Source organism: Heptranchias perlo, chromosome 1, assembly GCF_035084215.1.
Source record: "Heptranchias perlo isolate sHepPer1 chromosome 1, sHepPer1.hap1, whole genome shotgun sequence".
In the NCBI taxonomy this organism is placed as follows: domain Eukaryota; kingdom Metazoa; phylum Chordata; class Chondrichthyes; order Hexanchiformes; family Hexanchidae; genus Heptranchias; species Heptranchias perlo.
The window spans coordinates 23,194,408-23,214,641 of record NC_090325.1 but is presented as its reverse complement, the minus strand read 5'-3'; the positions used below and the strand labels follow the sequence as shown (position 1 = coordinate 23,214,641).

At 43.9% G+C, this 20,234-nt stretch overlaps 1 protein-coding gene across 2 annotated transcripts in view; it reads right to left on the bottom strand.

The window, feature by feature from the left end:
• immt (inner membrane protein, mitochondrial (mitofilin)) overlaps positions 1-20,234 on the bottom strand; it is an 82,804-nt gene that overhangs the window by 45,387 nt on the left and 17,183 nt on the right. For both annotated transcript variants that reach the window (XM_067982329.1, XM_067982336.1), the window contains exons 2-4: positions 5,350-5,423; positions 4,215-4,404; positions 1,109-1,229 (exon numbers count right to left, since the gene is read on the bottom strand). In XM_067982329.1, coding sequence (XP_067838430.1) covers positions 1,109-1,229; positions 4,215-4,404; positions 5,350-5,423 — 385 coding nt within the window. The remainder of the gene's footprint in view (positions 1-1,108; positions 1,230-4,214; positions 4,405-5,349; positions 5,424-20,234) is intronic.

Here is a 20,234-nt window from a genome sequence, read left to right as displayed (position 1 = left end):
GTACAGATATATTTTTCCACAACATTTTTCTTCATTGTAGCTCCTTCACATATTTATCCATTAACAAAACTTCTTTTCTTTCATATTTGGACTTAGTCTTCTTTCTACGTCCTTCCCACTCTCTTTCAATATCCCCCTCTTCTTTTTCTGTTCCATTCTACAGTTGTCCACACCTTCACCTTTATGGGGATCTAACTCTCCACTGCACGTCGATTTCCTTTTTTTTTTAAAACTATTTTTTCCTTTACGTTATCTATTGAATCTCTTTTCCTCCTATTTGTCCTTCTTCCTGGTCCTTCATTTTTTTTTTGTTTGCTTTGCTTTCCTTCTCTCAATTCTTTATTCTTCATCTATCCTTCTCCCAAACCTTGAAGCTCCTTCCTCTATTCCATTTTCAAAGGTTCATACGAAAGATTTGATCTGGGCTCCGTCTCAATATTAGTAAATGCAGTAAAGGATCCTCCCCTTCACAAAAAAGGAAAATGAAAACCCACTCTGTTCTTTTTCTGAAGACAGGGCACTCTGATGCTTATTCAAATAATTTTTCATCCATTCCCAATGTTGCATTAAGTACTTCAATTTGCAGTTCTCAGCTTTCTCCCAAATCCACAGTAAAAGTACAAGGCGACTTCTTAAATCACTTTCAGGTGTGGGTTTGCTTTTCACCAGTTCACCCACATTCACATTCAAACTATGAACAAGGCTCCAGGTGATAGCTATCTTGGCAGAAGGGCAAAGGATTGGTGAAAGGTTCAAGCAGGAAGACGATTTTTTAAGCAAGTTTGACAGAATCATTAATTAAAAATGAACTTTTATGCACCAAAGTGTCTGAGGCTATTATATTCAGGACAGGCTACATCACCGAAGCACAAACTGGCCTAAGACAAGATCAGGACTGTCATGTTGCCCAGATTTCCCTGCCCATTTATACTCTTATCCAAATTAGTGTGGATGATCTATTACTAGAATGGCTGTTCAACCCTGAACATTTCAGACAAGAATCCTTGTAACGTAACGCAATGTGGTTTCATATACTCAAACTTGCATTTTCCATCAACACTAAAGTAATAACGTGCACTGAAATCTTTACTACATGATTCAGAATTACTTTCTCCCATGGCCTCTTCAAGGGACGAAGCTTCTTTCTCTTTATTACGCATGGATTTCGGCAGTTTGGAATCATTCAAAACTTCAGTACGCGTTGATATTTTCAATGGCCCCTCCATATGCTTAAAACAAAACAAAGAAAAATTTTAATGAAGAATTAACCACTGTCACCCTACATACTTCAAAATATAACCAGTAGAACTGGAAAATTCCTGCCCATAAATAGGTAAGATACTGGAGACAGCTGCCCAGATTGAAATCTGTATCACAAGCACAACCCATATGTTTGACAAAAATATATAACAATATATCCCACAAACTCTATTTCAGCATAACAGATTCTAAACTTTTAGCTTTACAAAATAATGGCTCTTCCACCAGCTCGCCACATTCTTGGACCCTGCAGTGACTGAGGAACCAGGCAAAAAAACATAAATGTACGCAAACAGATTTTTGGGGTACAAACTGAAAAGAGAGGACACTCAGACAAGACCAGTTTCAATCCACAGGTCTAATGTCTATCTCTGTAACTTTCTTCAGCCCTTCTAACTTATTTTAAAGGATTCTACCCAACAGGTGAGATTGTCTTCACATATCTGAAAACTGAGACACTTTTCACGTAAGAGTACAAACAGTATCTACAGAAGTGCGAGTATAGCTCTATTAATATGATAAAATCAGAAGAGAAAAATGTGAGACATCAAGGTACCATAGTTTGGGAGTTGGATCTATGCCCACCATCTAAGATCAGGGGATACTAACCACAGTTCATGAGACACATGCAGCCTACAAAGCTCTGGTAATCCAGGCCATGAAGCCCAGGCAACTCAGACCTACTTGTGCTTATAATTTTTTATTTGTGGGTTTGAATACTGTGGGCCTGGGGGTTTGAAAAGGGTTGTTCTTAGCACAATTACAATCAACTCAGCCCCAGGGCATTGCTGCAGGAGTTCCTCAGGGCAGTGTCCTAGGCCCAACCATCTTCAGCTGCTTCATCAATGACCTTCCCTCCATCATAAGGTCAGAAATGGGGATGTTCGCTGATGACTGCACAGTGTTCAGTTCCATTCGCAACCCCTCAGATAATGAAGCAGTCCGAGCCCGCATGCAGCAAGACCTGGACAACATCCAGGCTTGGGCTCATAAGTGGCAAGTAACATTCGCGCCAGATAAGTGCCAGGCAATGACCATCTCAAACAAGAGAGAGTCTAACCACCTCCCCTTGACATTCAACGGCATTACCATCGCCGAATCCCCCACCATCAACATCCTGGGGGTCACCATTGACCAGAAACTTAACTGGACCAGCCATATAAATTCTGCGGCTACGAGAGCAGGTCAGAGGCTGGGTATTCTGCGGCGAGTGACTCACCTCCTGACTCCCCAAAGCCTTTTCACCATCTACAAGGCACAAGTCAGGAGTGTGATGGAATACTCTCCACTTGCCTAGATGAGTGCAGCTCCAACAACACTCAAGAAGCTCGACACCATCCAAGATAAAGCAGCCCGCTTGATTGGCACCCCATCCACCACCCTAAACATTCACTCCCTTCACCACCGGCGCACTGTGGCTGCAGTGTGCACCATCCACAGGATGCACTGCAGCAACTTGCCAAGGCTTCTTCGACAGCACCTCCCAAACCCGCGACCTGTACCACCTAGAAGGACAAGAGCAGCAGGCGCATGGGAACAACACCACCTGCACGTTCCCCTCCAAGTCACACACCATCCCGACTTGGAAATATATCGCCGTTCCTTCATTGTCACTGGGTCAAAATCCTGGAACTCCCTTCCTAACAGCACTGTGGGAGAACCGTCACCACACGGACTCCAGCGGTTCAAGGCGGCGGCTCACCACCACCTTCTCGAGGGCAATTAGGGATGGGCAATAAATGCCGGCCTTGCCAGCGACGCCCACATCCCGTGAACGAATAAAAAAATAAAAAAAATATTCTGAACACAGTATCAAGGGCTGCTAATATCAGCAACTTGAGTACAGGGAACAGGGATTTAAACTTTGTATGAGGCCTGCAAGGATCCATGGCATAAGAATATAAGAAATAGGAGCAGGAGTAGGCCAATCGGCCCTTCGAGCCTGCTCCGCCATTTAATAAGATCATGGCTGATCTGATCCCAACCTCAAATCTAAATTCATGTCCAATTTCCTGCCCGCTCCCCATAACCCCTAATTCCCTTTACTTTTGGGAAACTGTCTATTTCTGCTTTGAATTTATTCAATGATGTAGCTTCCACAGCTTCCTGGGGCAGCAAATTCCACAGACCTACCACCCTCTGAGTGAAGAAGTTTCCCCTCATCTCAGTTTTGAAGGAGCAGCCCCTTATTCTAAGATTATGCCCCCTAATTCTAGTTTCACCCATCCTTGGGAACATCCTCACCGCATCCACCCGATCAAGCCCCTTCACAATCTTATATGTTTCAATAAGATCGCCTCTCATTCTTCTGAACTCCAATGAGTAGAGTCCCAATCGACTCAACCTCTCCTCATAGGTCCGCCCCCTCATCCCCGAGATTAACCGAGTGAACCTTCTTTGTACTGCCTCGAGAGCAAGTATGTCTTTTCTTAAGTATGGAGACCAAAACTGTACGCAGTATTCCAGGTGCGGTCTCACCAATACCTTATATAACTGCAGCAATACCTCCCTGTTTTTATATTCTATCCCCCTAGCAATAAACACCAACATTCCGTTGGCCTTCTTGATCACCTGCTGCATCTGCATACTAACTTTTTGATTTTCTTGCACTAGGACCCCCAGATCCCTTTGTACTGCAGTACTTTCCAGTCTCTTGCCATCAAGATAATAACTTGCTCTCTGGTTTTTCCTGCCAAAGTGCATAACCTCACATTTTCCAACATTGTATTGCACTAAGCCACTAAGCCACAAAGGCAAAAAGCCTGCATATTCCTGCCACAGATAGTGATTTCCAGTCTAGATCATAGTATTGAGGAGGACGCAGCTAGTGGAATTCATGGAGTGTGGCATGGGGAAATTAAAGCAGAAGACGAGAAGAAAATAATTTTGCCTTAAGTCAACAATGGAGTGAGTGTGCATAAATTTCAATGGCATATACATACAAACATACATACCGGTTTCTTTACCAGAGGTACGTTATATGGTGCAGGCCCAAGGGCCAGTTCAAACACTTTTTCAGAGTACGGGACGGTTTTCTCTACATTCTCTCGAAATTTGGGATCCCACTTCGCATACAATATAGTGCCACCAAGGCCTCCTCCAATAAACAGGACACTTCCGCCTACAATTTTGCCTGCTGAGGCACTGTGATAATAAAGACAAAGAAAACACAGCTAGAAATGTGAAACTTATTACACTTGAAAGACAAATTCAATAATTGTTTACAAATTTATAGCTTTCTAACCATCACAATAATCATTCATAAAAGATAGCCACTTTCTGTCTAGCTACCCATTACTAAATACAGGTGACACACAAGTCAACTGTCAGAGCCATGAAACATAGGTTTGCCATGCAGTGCAAAACAGCACCTGATTAATTTATTTGAGCAGAAATTAGAACATCAAACTAGACTTAGTTTTATTATTTAAGTTCATACTATATAATGTATTCTGTAAAACTTTCCTACATGCTTAACCGATGCAGTGTCTTTATTATCTCATGTTTGCATTGCCAGCATCTATTCTGAGAAATCTATTCTTACGACTTCACAAATATGAGTGGCATTTGTAAAAATCTCCTTTTAGAATTGAAGTGACTATTTTTTTCACAACGTTCAGTTTTAGAATTAGAGCTTGTTAATCCAATACCAATGCAAATACAACAACTACAACAATCATGCAAATACTAACACTGTTCTGGTCATGCCCAAAGGGAAGACAGATTGAGCCAACGTTCTTTCCTTTAGGGCAACAAAGGAGGAGCCAAAAGGGGGGAAAATTCACTAAAAGTCAGAGTAATAATGTTCCACTGCTGCCGATTACAAATCACCACTAATAAAGGCCCAGGATCAGATGGCCCATCACCCAACCTCTCGGCAGGCGCACTGAAACAAGGAATAACTGCCCCTACCTCAGAAGAGTTTTGCTTTGAACAACCACTCCCCTCTTTTTTTGGGAGGGGAAGGAGTATTCAAATAGCTTGCCACACATTAAAGGAAGTGAACTGGAAATAAATATGCCACCTATTTTTTTCTTAAAAAGGAGACAAAATATTACTTTTTTGAAATTAATAATAGTTTATACACACCCAGCTTTACTTCCAGTTGTGTACCCACGGCATTGTTGTAAAGGACGGAGCTGTGATTTACCACAAAGGCACTTCTGCGGAGGAAGGGGAAGAAAGAACAGTTGAATAAAGTTAGAGGGAAGTCTCTATCTAAGAAAGAACCTTATTGTTTCTCATGATACTGTACACAAAAAGTTTAATTTTATAATATACTGTAGATCAAGATCGAGTGACAATAGCAATGACCTGTACGCCACGCCACTAATTTCAGCCAATCATGTGAACCACTTAGAATATGCAGCACCGTAACAAAGGGACTATAGGGTAGTTAGTAAACGTTCGTGGAGAGCATTTTGCATCACAAGGGAGAATTTTAAAAACTGTGGTCCAAATATATTTTTCCTAGAACTAGTTGAGACATCCCTTAATTGGGCACCAAAACTGAATAAAGGAGCAGAAATCTTCTGATAATGGAATCTTGGTTAGATTTCAAACCCATTGCCTAAGCAGATCATTTAAACAACCGAATACTTTCACAAATTGGAAGGTATCTGTGAATGACCTTGAACAGATAAATTCCTATTTGTAGCAGAATGCAGTTTAAAGGCAGTGTTTTCCAGAGAAGGGTACCACTAATCATTGTGCCCATTTTCAATTCAAAATCTGTGCACAACATAAGCCAACTGACGCAACAAAGTAATTTATTATTTCCCCGTTACATTTTCATAAAATAAAAGGTGCTGCAATAAAATTACCAAACTAAAATACAAGCAGAAGCAAAATACTGCGGATGCTGGAGCTGAAATATAAACAGAAAATGCTGGAAAAGCTCAACAAGTCAGGCAGCATCTGTGGAGAAAGAAACAGAGTTAATATTTCCCCTCTACTCTATCACAGACCTTCCCTTTTGTTCTTTCCTCCCTTCCCCTCCCTCCGGGCCCCCCCCCCCCCCACTTTCCCTGGCTCTGTACTTACTTAAAAACTGTTAATTCTTTAACATCTTCCAGTTCTGAAGAAAGGTCTTCAACCTGAAATGTTAACTCTGTTTCTTTCTCCATAGATGCTGAGCTTTTTCCTGCATTTTCTGTTTTTATTAAAATACAAGCAGTGCTGCCCCACCACAAGAACTGGCTTAATAAATGTAGTAAGGCAGCAATTTATGCAGAACCTACACAAAGTGAAGCTGGTGCTGGTAATGTAGGATGGGTACACCAGTGCTTCCCGGAGTGGGGGATGTAGTGAGCTGGTGCTTCAGATGGGGATCCCTTATCAATACACGGCCGGTGGGTGGTATGTACCCCTGGTGTCTACCTGCCTTTATCTTCCATACACTTGGGCCACTGGAGCCTTCTCTGCTTTGTCAGATTTCCCACGCTTCCCTCCTTCTCGGCTATTCTGCTGGGATCATTCACACACCCTCTAGGACATCGTCCATCTTTTATTTCTCTAATTTCTCTCCTTATTGCCTCCTTCTGTCTTTGACATCATTATCATTTCTGTACTTCAATCATCTCCTGTCCTCTGATCACAGACCATTTTCTTCTCCCCGCCCCCTTTTCCCTGGCTCTGTTCCTCCTTATAAGCTGTACATCTGTAACATCTCCCAGTTTTGACGAAACATCATCGACCTGAAACATTACCGTACCTTCTTCTCTCCACAGATGCTACCTGACCTGCTGAGTATTTCCAGCATTTTCTGGTTTTGTTACAAAGTGACAGTCACTGTGCTGAGTCCCAACAGTCATTAGCAAATACCGGAAAACTAGTTTTTCTCTCTCTCTCTCTCTCTCCTCTCCCCCCTCCCCCCCCCCCCCCCGGAAGTACTGATGGCCCCAGTCACCCTCCATGTCGCATCCAAATAACCATTTTACACGTCCCAGCCTAGAGAGCAAATATCAAGAGGTTATTGCACAAGGTCAAACCAGTCCTCAACCAACATTCAGATCTGGCTAACTTATCCCTTTCCTGTTCCAGAGGGGCTGGACTAATAATTGGAACCCTATCACTGCCCCAGCTGAGTTGGCTAATTCAGCATATACCAGGAATCGAGCCTGGAATTCTCCTGGTGTGTGTGGCTCAGTTCCGCATCACACAATGCATTTACTAAATAAGCATCAGAGCTGCTGGCAAATGATTTAAACTTCTGATGCAGAAGCACTGTTAAAATTTCTTAAAAGTTCTCCCACAGAAACACACTCCACTTGCCCTACTTCATTCTCCAGAACTAAATCCAGCACTGCTTTCTTCCTTGTTGGGCTAGAAACACTGATTAAGAAAATTCTCCAGTTTAGGAATTCTTCACCCTCCTTGCCCTTTACTCTTATTTTCCCCCAGTCTATATTAGGGTAATTGAAGTCCCCTACTATTACTGCTCTATTATTTTTACATGTCTCTGAAATTTGCCTACAGATTTGCTCCTCGATCTCCTTCTCACTATTTGGGGGTCTATAGTAAACACCCAACAATGTAACAGCTCCTTTTCTGTTCCTTAACTCTAATTAAATAGATTCAGACTTTGAACCCTCTGTAGAACTGTAATATTATACTTGATGAATATTGCCACCCACCGCACCCAGGCCCCCACCGCCTTTCTTTTTTCCTTCCCTATCCCTCCTGAATACATTGTAGCCAGCAATGTTTAGTTCCCATTCTTGTCCATGTTTAAGCCAGGTCTCCGTTACAGCCACTATATCATAATCCCATGTGGCAACTTGTACCTATAGCTCATCAACCTTATTTGTTACACTCCTCGCATTAACACACATACATTCCAACAATATGCTAGTCGGCTTTGCTTTTTTCCTGCATCTAATTCCTGCTCTTTCTATGCTATTCTTTGTTTTGTTGCTGTTTGTCCCTCCTAGTTTTCTATGCACCTTGTCTCTCCTCTCTGCTGCTGCGTTCTGGAGCCCTGCCCCCAGCCAAATTAGTTTAAACCCTCCCCCGCAACACTAGTTGATAAGTCTTAATTTCCACCAGTCAATCTCTCTGGCACTGAAAATTAACTATTACAAGTGTGGATTCTCATTCCTTCAGGTTTTAATTGTTGTTGGGAGATTTTAAAAATGTCAAATTTTAAATTAAACTTTTAAAAAAATTTTCTTCTCTGTCCTTTTTTTCCGTCTCTCTTAATCCAATCTTTCTTTCCTTCTCTTTATTTCTCTTTCTGTACCTGATTTGTCACAGAATTCACCCATTCTAACTTGCACTTCCCTCTCAGTCCTTATGCTGTGAATTTCACAATCCATCAATCTGATTGGTTAAGGAGATATAGAGCTGCTTGCTCTGTTCACTCAGGTCCCTTTCCCTCGCTGCAACATCATCTTGCACTTTCAGCAACTTGTCATGCAAAAATCTTAAAAACCTAATCATGCAAGGCATGTCTAACTAGCGGCAGACACTGTTAGATGCCCTGCCACAGCAAATTATGGCCCATGTTGTTTAATCAAGCAGAAGTAAAGCCTGCAGTTAAGATAGAAAGTAAGTAGAGTACAATTAGAGTACATGCAAGATTAGCTAAAAGCTGGCAGGAGAAGACAAAGAAAAAACGACAATGGCCACAGACAGCGATTTGCGAGAAGTGCGCCCAAAGGTTAAATTAGAGCATCCGGAGGAAGGCAGAATTGCCTGGTAACAAGCCAACCTACTACAAAGGGAGAGGTTATATACCTTATGTTCATGTCAAAAAAGGTCAGCCTCAATACTGAAAGATTAACAGTGATAGAATGTAAGCTGCACTATTATCTTGCACATTGAAAACAATTTTGGCATACCATTGCTAAGCAAAACCCAGCTAGTGCTCAGATAGGGAGATATATTTAATTTATTGGTGTGTCTATGATGACTTAGACTCTTGTTTGAAAGTTACATCCATTAACGTCACTGTAATCAACAATACCATCACAAGGTTAAGTATTAACAGCATTATCATAGATGTTGTTAAATAAAGTGATTAAAGACTCTATCCTGATGGGTCTAGCAACTTGCTGCTAAGTTACACTTCACTCAATCGCCTACTGTAGTCCTGTTCTGATTGATCTGTCTTGGTTACCTATCAATATAATTTGGACAGGGACATGTGAGACAGTCCAAAGGCACGCTAATTTAGGCATTTGATAAACCCATGAATGTTAGATGCTAATACAATTTACTGCTTGGTATGTATTAGGAAAAAGGGAAACGATTCATTTGATATGCTTTAACATAATGGCCCAGAAATTGTTCAGACTCCGGTTGCTCGAGCTCACAGTTCTGAGCTTGAGGAGCGGCTGGAATCACTGCAGGGCATACGGAAGACTGAGAATTTCCTGGATTGTACGTTTCGAGAGGTGGTCACCCCACAGCCACAGAGAGCTTAGGACAGTAAGCAGGTAGCCATCCGGCAGGATAGGAAGAGGCAGGTAGTGCAGGAATTCTTCGGGAGTGTGTCACTTACTAACTAGTTTTAAGTATTGAATACCAGTGAGGATGACAACACCTCGAAGGAGCATGGCACTGTGGGGCAAAGGACTGCACAGGGGGGCACAGTGAAGTCTGGGAATGCAGTGGTTATACGGCATTCAATAGTCAGGGGAACAGACAGGCATATCTCCAACTGCTGATGTGAGTCCCACATGGTGTGTTGCCTCCCTGGTGCCAGTGTAAAGGACATCACCGAGAAGAACATTTTGAGGTGGGACGGGGAACAGCCAGAAGTCGTGATTCATGTGGGAACCAATGACACAAGGAGGAAAAGGGTTGAGGTCATGTGGTCAGAGTTTCAGGATCTAGGAAGCAAGTTAAAAAGGTAGTAATCTCTGGATTACTCCCAGTGCCACACACGCCAGTGAGTATAGGAATAGTAGGATAAGACAGGTTAATGCGTGGCTGGAGAAATGGTGCAAGAGGGAGGGCTTCAGATTCCTGGGATACTGGAACAGTTCTGGGGCAGGAGGGATCTATTCAAGATGGATAGGTCACATCTCAACAGAGCAGGATCTAATGTCCTCACGGGGAGGTTAACTAGTGCAATGGGGAGGATTTAAACTAACGTGGCAGGAGGATGGGTACCAGGACGTAGCATTAGAAAGAAGAAACAAGGTGCACAGAGGACTGGGAGGGACAACTAGCACTAAAGCATAGTTCAGAAATAGGAGCGATCATACAGGGGGCAAATCCAAGGCAGTCTAAGATGAATCTGGAATGCATGTACATAAATGCACATAGCATGGTGAATAAATTTGGTGAGCTGCAGGCTCAAGTCGCTACATGGGACTATGATATGGTGGCAATAACAGAGACCTGGCTCATAGAGGGGAGGATCGGGAACTTAATATTCCTGGCTACAAAGTATTCAGAAAAGATACGGAAGGACAGAAAGAGGGGTTGGCAGTATTGATCAAAGAAACTATTACAGCACTGGAAAGGGATGATGCAGTTGAGGGGTCAAAGACAGAATCTGTTTGGTTAGAATTAAGGAACAACAGAGGAGCTATTACGCTTCTGGGTTTATAGATAGGCTACCAAATAGTGGGAAGGAGATAGAGGAACAAATTTGCAGGCAAGTTACAGAAAGATGCAAGAACTACAGAGTAGTGATAACAGGGGACTTCAATTCTCCCAATATAGACTGGGATAGTAATAGTGTAAAGGGCAAAGAGAGGGAGGAATTTCTGAAATGTATACAAGAGAAGGTTCTTGATCAGTGTGTTTCCAGCACAACGAGGAAGGAAGCAGTGCTGGATCTAGTTCTGGGGAATGAAATGGGGCAGGTTTCAGTGGGGGACCATTTGGGGGAACAGTGATCATAATATCATCAGGTTTAGAATAGTAATGGGAAAGGACAAGGAACAATCAAATGTGAAAATACTTAACTGCAGGAGGGCTAATTTCAACAGGTTAAAAAGGGATACTGCCCAGGTGGAGTGGAACAAAAAATTGGTAGGCGAAACAGTAAATGAACAAGGGGAGGCCTTCAAGGAGGAACATAAGAAATAGGAGCAGGAGTGGGCCATCCGGCCCCTGGAGCCTGCTCTGCCATTCAACAAGATCACGGCTGATCTTCTATCTCAACGCCATTTTCCTGCACCATCCCTACAATATCTAGAAAACTATCGATCTCTGTTTTGAATGTACCCAATGACCGAGCCCCCACAGCCCTCTGGGGTAGAGAATTCCAAAGATTCACCACCCTCTGAGTGAAGAAATTTCTCCTCATCTCAGTCTTAAATGGCCTACCCTTTATTCTGAGACTGTGACCCCTGATTCTAGATTCCCCAGCCAGGGAAACATCCTCCCTGCATCTAACTCTGTCAAGCCCTGTAAGAATTTTGTATGTTTCAATGAGATCACCTCTCATTCTTCTAAAATCTAGAGAACACAGGCCTAGTCTAAACAACCTCTCCTCATACGACAATCCTGTCATCCCAGGAATCGGTCTGGTGCACCTTCGTTGCACTCCCTCTATGGCAAGTATATCCTTTCTTAGGTAAGGAGATCAAAATTGTACACAATACTCCAGGTACGGTCTTACCAAGGCCCTATATAATTGCAGTAAGACATCTTTGCTCCTGTACTCAAATCCTCTTGTAATAAAGGCCAACATACATTTGTCTTCCTAATTGCTTACTGCACCTGCATGTTAGCTTTCAGTGACTCATGTACAAGGACACCCAGGTCCCTTTGAACATCAACATTTCCCAATCATTTAAAAAATACTCTGCATTTTTGTTTTTCCTACCAAAGTGGATACCTTCACATTTTTCCACATTATATTCCATCTGCCATGTTCTTGCCCACTCACTTAGCATGTCTATATCCCCTTGAAGCCTCTTTGCATCCTCCTCACAACTCACATTCCCACCTAGTTTTGTGTCATCAGCAAACTTGGAAATATTACATTTGGTCCCCTCATTCAAATCATTGATATAGATTGTGAATAGCTGGGGCCCCAGCACCGATCCCTGCGGTACCCCACTAGTCACAGTCTGCCAACTTGAAAAAGACCCGTTTATTCCAACTCTCTTTTCTGTCTGTTAACCAATTCACAATCCATGCGGATTATATCCATCCATATTACCCCCAATTCCATGTGCTCTAACTTTGTTCACCAACCTCCTGTGTGGGACTTTATCAGAAGCCTTCTGAAAATCCAAATACACCACATCCACTGGTTCCCCCTTATCTATTCTATAGTTACATCCTCAAAGAACTCCAATAGGATGTCAAACATGATTTCCCTTTCATAAATCCAAGGAATCTTACAACACCAGGTTATAGTCCAACAAATTTATTTTAAAATCACAAGCTTTCGGAGATTATCCCCTTCGTCAGGTGAATGAGTCATTCGCCTGACGAAGGGGATAATCTCCGAAAGCTTGTGATTTTAAAATAAATTTGTTGGACTATAACCTGGTGATGTAAGATTCCTTACATTTGTCCACCCCAGTCCATCACCGGCATCTCCACTTCATAAATCCATGTTGACTCTGCGAAATACTATTATTATTTTCTAAGTGTCCTGTTATCACATCCTTTATAATAGATTCTAGCATTTTCCCTACTACTGTTGTCATGGAGATGGATCGGGTACAGAGTAGACATATTTCCACGAGGGGGAAAGGAAGGACATCCAAAGCTAGTGTTCTCTGGATGACTAAATTAAAACGAAACAGGAAAAGGAGGCTTATGACAAATGTAAGGTTCATAATTCAGTAGAGAACCCAGCTGAATACAGAAAGTACAGAGGAGATCTAAAAAAGGAAATCAGAGGGGCAAAGAGAGAGTATGAGACTAGATTAGCGGCTAACATATAAGGGAACCCAAAAGTTTTTTTTATAAACATATAAATAGTAAAAGGGTAATCAAAGGAAGGGTGGGGCTGATTAGGGACAAAAAAGGAGATCTTCTTGTGGAGGCAGAGGGTATGGCTGTGGTACTAAATGAATACTTCTCATCTGTCTTCACTAGAGAAGAGGACGCTGCCATAATATCAGTAAAGGAGCAGGTAGTAGCGATATTGCATGGGATAAAAATAGATAAAGGAGGTATTTAAAAGATTGGCAGTACTCAAAGTAGAAAAGTCACCCGGTCTAGGTGAAATGCATCCTAGAATACTGAAGGAAGGGTGGAGGCTCTGGCCACAATCTTCCAATCCTCCTTAGATATGGAGATGGTGCTGGAGGACTGGAGGATTGCAAATGTTACACCCCTCTTCAAAAAAGTGTAGGGGGATAAACCCGGCAATTACAGGCCAGTCAGCCTAACGTCGATGGTGGGGAAACCTTTAGAGACAATAATCCAGCACAAAATTAATTGGCATTTGGAAAAGTATGGGCTAATAAATGAAAGTCAGCACGGGTTTGTTAAAGGAAAATCGTGTTTGATAACCTTGCTTGAGTTCTTTGATGAAGTAACAGAGAGGGTTGATGAGGGTAGTGCGGTTAATGATTTGTGTAAGGACTTTCAAAAGACATGTGGTAAAGTACCACATAATAGAACTGTTAGCAAAATTAAAGCCCATACGATTAAAAGGGACAGTGGCAGCATGGATACAAAATTGGCTAAGGGACAGAAAGCAGAGAGTAGTGGTGAATGGTTGTCATACAAACTAGAGGGAAGTATACACTGGACTTAGGTACACAGGGTATAATTTCAAAGTTTGCAGATGACACGAAACTCAGAAAGGTAGGAAACAATGCGGAGGATAATAACAGACTTCAGGAGGACATAGACAGACTGGTGAAATGGACATACACATGGCAGATGAAATTTAACGCCGAGCAGTGTGAAGTGATTCATTTTAGTAGGAAGAATGAGGAAAGGTAATATAAACTAAATAGTACAATTTTAAGGGGAGTGCAGGAACAGAGAGACCTGGGGTTGTACGTATACAAATCTTTGAAGGTGGCAGAACAAGTTGAGAAGGCTGTTAAAAAAGTGTACGGGATGCTTGGATTTATTAATAGGGACACAGAGTACAAAAGCAAGGAAGTTATGCTGAACCTTTGTAAAACACTGGTTAGGCCTCAGCTGGAGTACTGCGTTCAATTCTGGGCACCACACTTTAGGAAAGATGGCATGACCTTAGAAGGGGTACAGAAGATATTTACTAGAATGGTACCAGGGATGAGGGACTTCAGTTATGTGGAGAGACTGGAGGAGCTGGGGTTATTCTCCTTACAGCAGAGAAGCTTAAGAGAAGATTTGATAGAGGTGTTCAAAATCATGAACGGTTTTGACAGAGTAAATAAGGAGAAACTGTTTCCAGTGGCAGTAGGGTTGGTAACCAAAGGACACAGATTTACAGTGACTGGCAAAAGAACCAGAGGCAACATGAGGAAACACTTTTTTAAGCAGTGATTTGTTATGATCTGGAATGCACTGAGGAAGCAGATTTAATAGTAACTTTCAACAGAGAATTGGATAAATACTTGGAAGGGAAAAAAAATGACAGGGCTTTGGGGAAAGAGCAGGGAAGTGAGATTAATTTGAAATCTCTTTCAAAGAGCTGGCACAGGCATGATGGGCCAAATGGCCATCTCCTGTAATGTACCATACTATGATATTGCTTGATGTGGCCTAGCCAGATCTGGTAATGGATGGCTAATCCAGTTATGGCCAATACGCTCGTCTGCACCTCCTAATGTGAGGAATGAAAATGGGGACCAATCCAGAAGGAACTACCAGGAAGGGAGAGATTATAGACTTTGCTGGGGACTAGGATATCAAAGATGATGGCAAGGGAGGGGATGAGAAAATCAACGGCTGTTGATTTGTTTCTCACCAAGATGTATCATGGTGAATGGAGCGCCAAAAGCTAAGCAGTTGGCAGCTTGAAAGTGAAGCTGTAAGTGACTTGGGGAAACATTTAGACTTGGAAGGGGATGCAGGTGATGAGGGATACAAGGAAGTGCTCAGAGAAGGCCTTATCAGTGATCGGGACCATGGGAGTAGAGAGTCTACGGAACATCGCATGGTCGTGAATATGTGTAGGAGAGTTTATATGGAGGGAGATGTTTAGTGAGAACAGGAGGGCAGTGAATGTAGAAGAGAGAAAGCAAGACAAGCTGGGATGGAGATTAAAATCAAGGAGGATGAGTTACTCTGTGCACAGGCTGTGAGAGAAAAGATATCTCAGAAAGAAATTCAGGGTGAGGCTGGGAGAGATAGACAACAAGGATTTTATAGGAGAGTCAAGAGGTGTGGAACACGATGACATGCTCCAAGGACGAGATGTACCAGGGGAATAGGGGGAGATATCAAGGTGTTACTTGGTGATAAGGGCTACACCACCATCATAGTAGCTAGGTGGGGCAGGTGGAAGAAAGTATAACTAAGCAAGGAGGCTTCGGTAAGAAAAAAGATATCACCACCATGAGCCAAGTTTCAATCAAAGCCAGGATGTCAATGCAATCATCCACTATGAGTTTGTGGATGACAAGAGTTTTGTTCGCAAGTGAATGGACATTTGTGGAGGGAAATGCAGAAAGGGGCAATGACTGATGATCCGCTGGCAGAGTACAAAGGGTGAGATGAGTGGGACAGGAGAGGTTGGTGACCTCAGCTCTCAGCTGGCCTAATAGGCGAGCAGGTCAGTGAGAGAGGGAGGGTGGGACAGTTGGAATTGCTGCTCATAAGGAGATAATGAGGAGTGCCTCAATGGGCCCTTCAAAGAATGCCAAGAGAGGCATGGATGGTAGCTGCGGGCTTATTTAAGGGGGATTCGAGCCCGGGATGGCAGCAGGTGAGTAGGAGGGCAGAGCAGTAGTGATTGGTTGGCAGAAAAATACCTCAGAGGGGAGAAATGAAAGGTGGCATGATCGGGTGACAGGAAGGTGAGAAGAAAAGATAAGGGATGTGGGCATCGCTGGTGAGGCCAGCATTTATTGCCCATCCCTAATTGCCCTTGAGAAGGTGGTGGTGAGCAGCCTTCTTGAACTGCCACAGTCCGTGCGGTGAAGGTTCTCCCACAGTGCTGTTGGGAAGGGAGTTCCAGGATTTTGACCCAGCGACCATGAAGGAACAGCGATATATTCCCAAGTCGCGATGGTGTGTGACTTGGAGGGGAACGTGCAGGTGGTGTTGTTCCCATGTGCCTGCTGCTCTTGTCCTTCTAGGTGGTAGAAGTCAAGGGTTTGGGAGGTGCTGTCGAAGAAGCCTTGGCGAGTTGCTGCAGTGCATCCTGTGGATGGTACACACTACAGCCACGGTGCACCGGTGGTGAAGGGAGTGAATGTTTAGGGTGGTGGATGGGGTGCCAATCAAGTGGGCTGCTTTGTCCTGGATGGTGTCGAGCTTCTTGAGTGTTGTTGGAGCTGCACTCATCCAGGCAAGTGGAGAGTATTCCATCACACTCCTGACTTGTGCCTTGTAGATGGTGGAAAGGTTTTGGGGAGTCAGGTGAGTCACTCGCCGCAGAATACCCAGCCTCTGACCTGCTCTTGTAGCCACAGTATTTATATGGCTGGTCCAGTTAAGTTTCTGGTCAATGGTGACCCCCAGGATGCTAATGGTGGGGGATCTGGTGATGATAATGCTGTTGAATGTCAAGGAGGTGGTTAGACTCTCCCTTGTTTGAGATGGTCATTGCCTGGCACTTGTCTGGCGCAAATGTTACTTGCCACTTATCAGCCCAAGCCTGGATGTTGTCCAGGTCTTGCTGCATGCGAGCACGGACTGCTTCATTATCTGAGGGGTTGTGAATGGAACTGAACATTGTGCAATCATCAGCGAACATCCCCATTTCTGACCTTATGATGGAGGGAAGGTCATTGATGAAGCAGCTGTAGATGGTGGGGCCCAGGACACTGCCCTGAGGAACTCCTGCAGCAATGTCTTGGGGCTGAGATGATTAGCCTCCAACAACCACTACCATCTTCCTTTGTGCTTGGTATGACTCCAGCCACTGGAGAGTTTTCCCCGATTCCCATTGACTTCAATTTTATTAGGGCTCCTTGGTGCCACACTCGGTCGAATGCTGCCTTGATGTCAAGGGCAGTCACTCTCACCTCACCTCTGGAATTTTGTCCATGTTTGGACCAAGGCTGTAATGAGGTCTGGAGCCGAGTGGTCCTGGCGGAGCCCAAACTGAACATCGATGAGCAGGTTATTGGTGAGTAAGTGCCGCTTGATAGCACTGTTGACGATACCTTCCGTCACTTTGCTGATGATTGTGAGTAGACTGATGGGGCGGTAATTGGCCGGATTGAATTTGTCCTGCTTTTGTGGGCAGGACATACCTGGGCAATTTTCCACTTTGTCAGGTAGATACCAGTTTTGTAGCTGTACTGGAACAGTTTGGCTAGAGGCGCGGCTAGTTCTGGATGTTGTCGGGGCCCATAGCCTTTGCTGTATCCAGTGCACTCAGCCGTTTCTTGATATCACGTGGAGTGAATCGAATTGGCTGAAGACTGGCTTCTGTGATGGTGGGGATATCGGGAGGAGGCCGAGATGGATCATCCACTCGGCACTTATGGCTGAAGAAGGTTGCAAACGCTTCCAGACTTGTCTTTTGCACTCACATGCTGGACACTGCCATCATTGAGGATGGAGATGTTTACAGAGCCTCCTCCTCCCGTTAGTTGTTTAATTGTCCACCACCATTCATGACTGGATGTGGCAGGACTGCAGAGCTTTGAACTGATCCGTTGATTGTGGAATCGCTTAGCTCTGTCTATAGCATGTCGCTTCCGCTGTTTAGCAAGTTGGCACCTCATTTTTAGGTATGCCTGGTGCTGCTCCTGACAAGCTCTTCTACACTCCTCATTGAACCAGGGTTGATCCCCTGGCTTGTTGGTAATGGTAGAGTGAGGAATGTGCTGGGCCTTGAGGTTACAGATTATGCTGGAATACAATTCTGGATGCCCAGTTTTGAGCTGCTAGATCTGTTCTGAATCTATCCCATTTAGCACGGTGATCGTGCCACACAACACGTTGGATGGTGTCCTCAGTGCAAAGACAGGACTTCATCTCCACAAGGACTGTGCGGTGGTCACTCCTAACAATACTGTCATGGACAGATGCATCTGCGACAGGTAGATTGGCGAGGATGAGGTCAAGTAGGTTTTCCCCTCGTGTTGGTTCGCACACCACCTGCCGCAGGCCCAGTCTGGCAGCTATGTCCTTCAGGACTCGGCCAGCTCCATCAGTAGTGGTGCTACCGAGCCACTCTTGATGATGCACATTGAAGTCCCCCACCCAGAGTACATTCTGTGCCCTTGCTACCCCCAGCGCTTCCTCCAAGTGGTGCTCAACATGGAGGAGGACTGATTCATCAGCTGAGGGAGGGCAGTCAGTGGTAATAAGCAGGAGGTTTCCTTGCCCATGTTTGACCTGATGCCATGAGATTTCATGGGGTCCAGAGTCAATATTGAGGACTCCCAGGGCCACTCCCTCCTGACTGTATATCACTATACCGCCACCTCTGGTGAGTCTGTCCTGCCGGTGGGACAGGACATACCCAGGGATGGTGATGGAAGAGTCTAGGACATTGGCTGAAAGGTATGATTCCGTGAGCATGGCTATGTCAGGCTGTTGCTTGACTAGTCTGTGGGACATCTCCCAAATTTGGCACAAGTCCCCAGATGTTAGTGAGGAGGCCATTGCAGGGTCAACTGGGCTTGGTTGCCTTTGTCATGTCCGTTGCCTAGTGGTCCAATGCCGGGTGGTCCGTCCGGTTTTATTCCTATTATGACTTTTTTTTTTAAGCGAGATTTTACAACTGAGTGGCTTGCTAGGGCACTTCAGAGGGCAATTAAGAATCAACCACATTGCTGTGGGTCAGGAGTCACATTTAGGCCAGATCGGGTAAGGTTTCCTTCCCTAAAGGACATTAGTGAACGAGATGGGTTTTTACGACAATCCAGTAGTTTCATGACGCCATTACTGATAGCAATTTTTTAAATTCCAGATTTTATTTAATTAATTAAATTTAAATTCCCCAGCTGCCATGGCATGATTTGAACTCATAACTCCGGATTATTATTCCAGGCCTCCGGATTACTAGTCCAGTAACATAACCACTATGCTACCGTACCCAATAGATGCTGAAAGGTTGTTTCCCCTGGCTGGAGAGTCTAGAACTATGGGGCATAGTCTCCAGATATAGGGTCGGCCATTTAAGACTGAGATGAGGAGGAATTTCTTCACTCAGAGGGTTGTGAATATTTGGAATTCTCTACCCCAGAGGGCTGTGGATGCTCAGTCATTTAATATGTTCAAGGCTGAGATCGATAGATTTTTGGACTCTAGGGAAATCAGGGGACATGGGGATTGGGCAGAAAAGTGGAGTTGAGGTCAAAGATCAGCCATGCTCTAACTGAATGGCGGAGCAGGCTTGAGGAGCCCTGTGGCCTACTCCTGCTCCTATTTCTTATGTTCTTAAGAAAAGAGAAAGGGTCAAGAGAGAAAATATAGGGAGATAGAAGAAATGGGCTTCAGTCGGGAGTGGCAGCCAAAAAGTGCACATGAATAGACAGAGGGAATTCAGGTTACATAAGCACGTGAGAGATTAGGTTGGACTTGATACGCAGCGTGCCTCCTATGTCTTTGTACAAACAGGATTTCACCTTTCTACAGAACATTTCGTCCAAAATCTTGAAAATCCTATTTCTTGGAAGTGTATGGCAGAAGTAAAAAAGCCCATTGACCAATTATTACAATGTACTGTTTTCAGATCATCCAAACAGGTAACTCTGAAAACTGGGTAATGTGCAGGAAAGTAGCCCCAGCGCACAAAACTGGATAAATTAACAGTACACATGAGAATCCCTACGTGGTCAGTTTTCGGTAAAATATTAAGATGCCTACGTGGCAAAGAAGCAGAATGCAAAATGGTTAGAAAGGGTTAATTAGTTAGTAACTGAGATTGATACAGGTGGCCTGGCCTCCTGCTGGGCCATATGTTTGCATAGTCAGCAGGTTTGCAT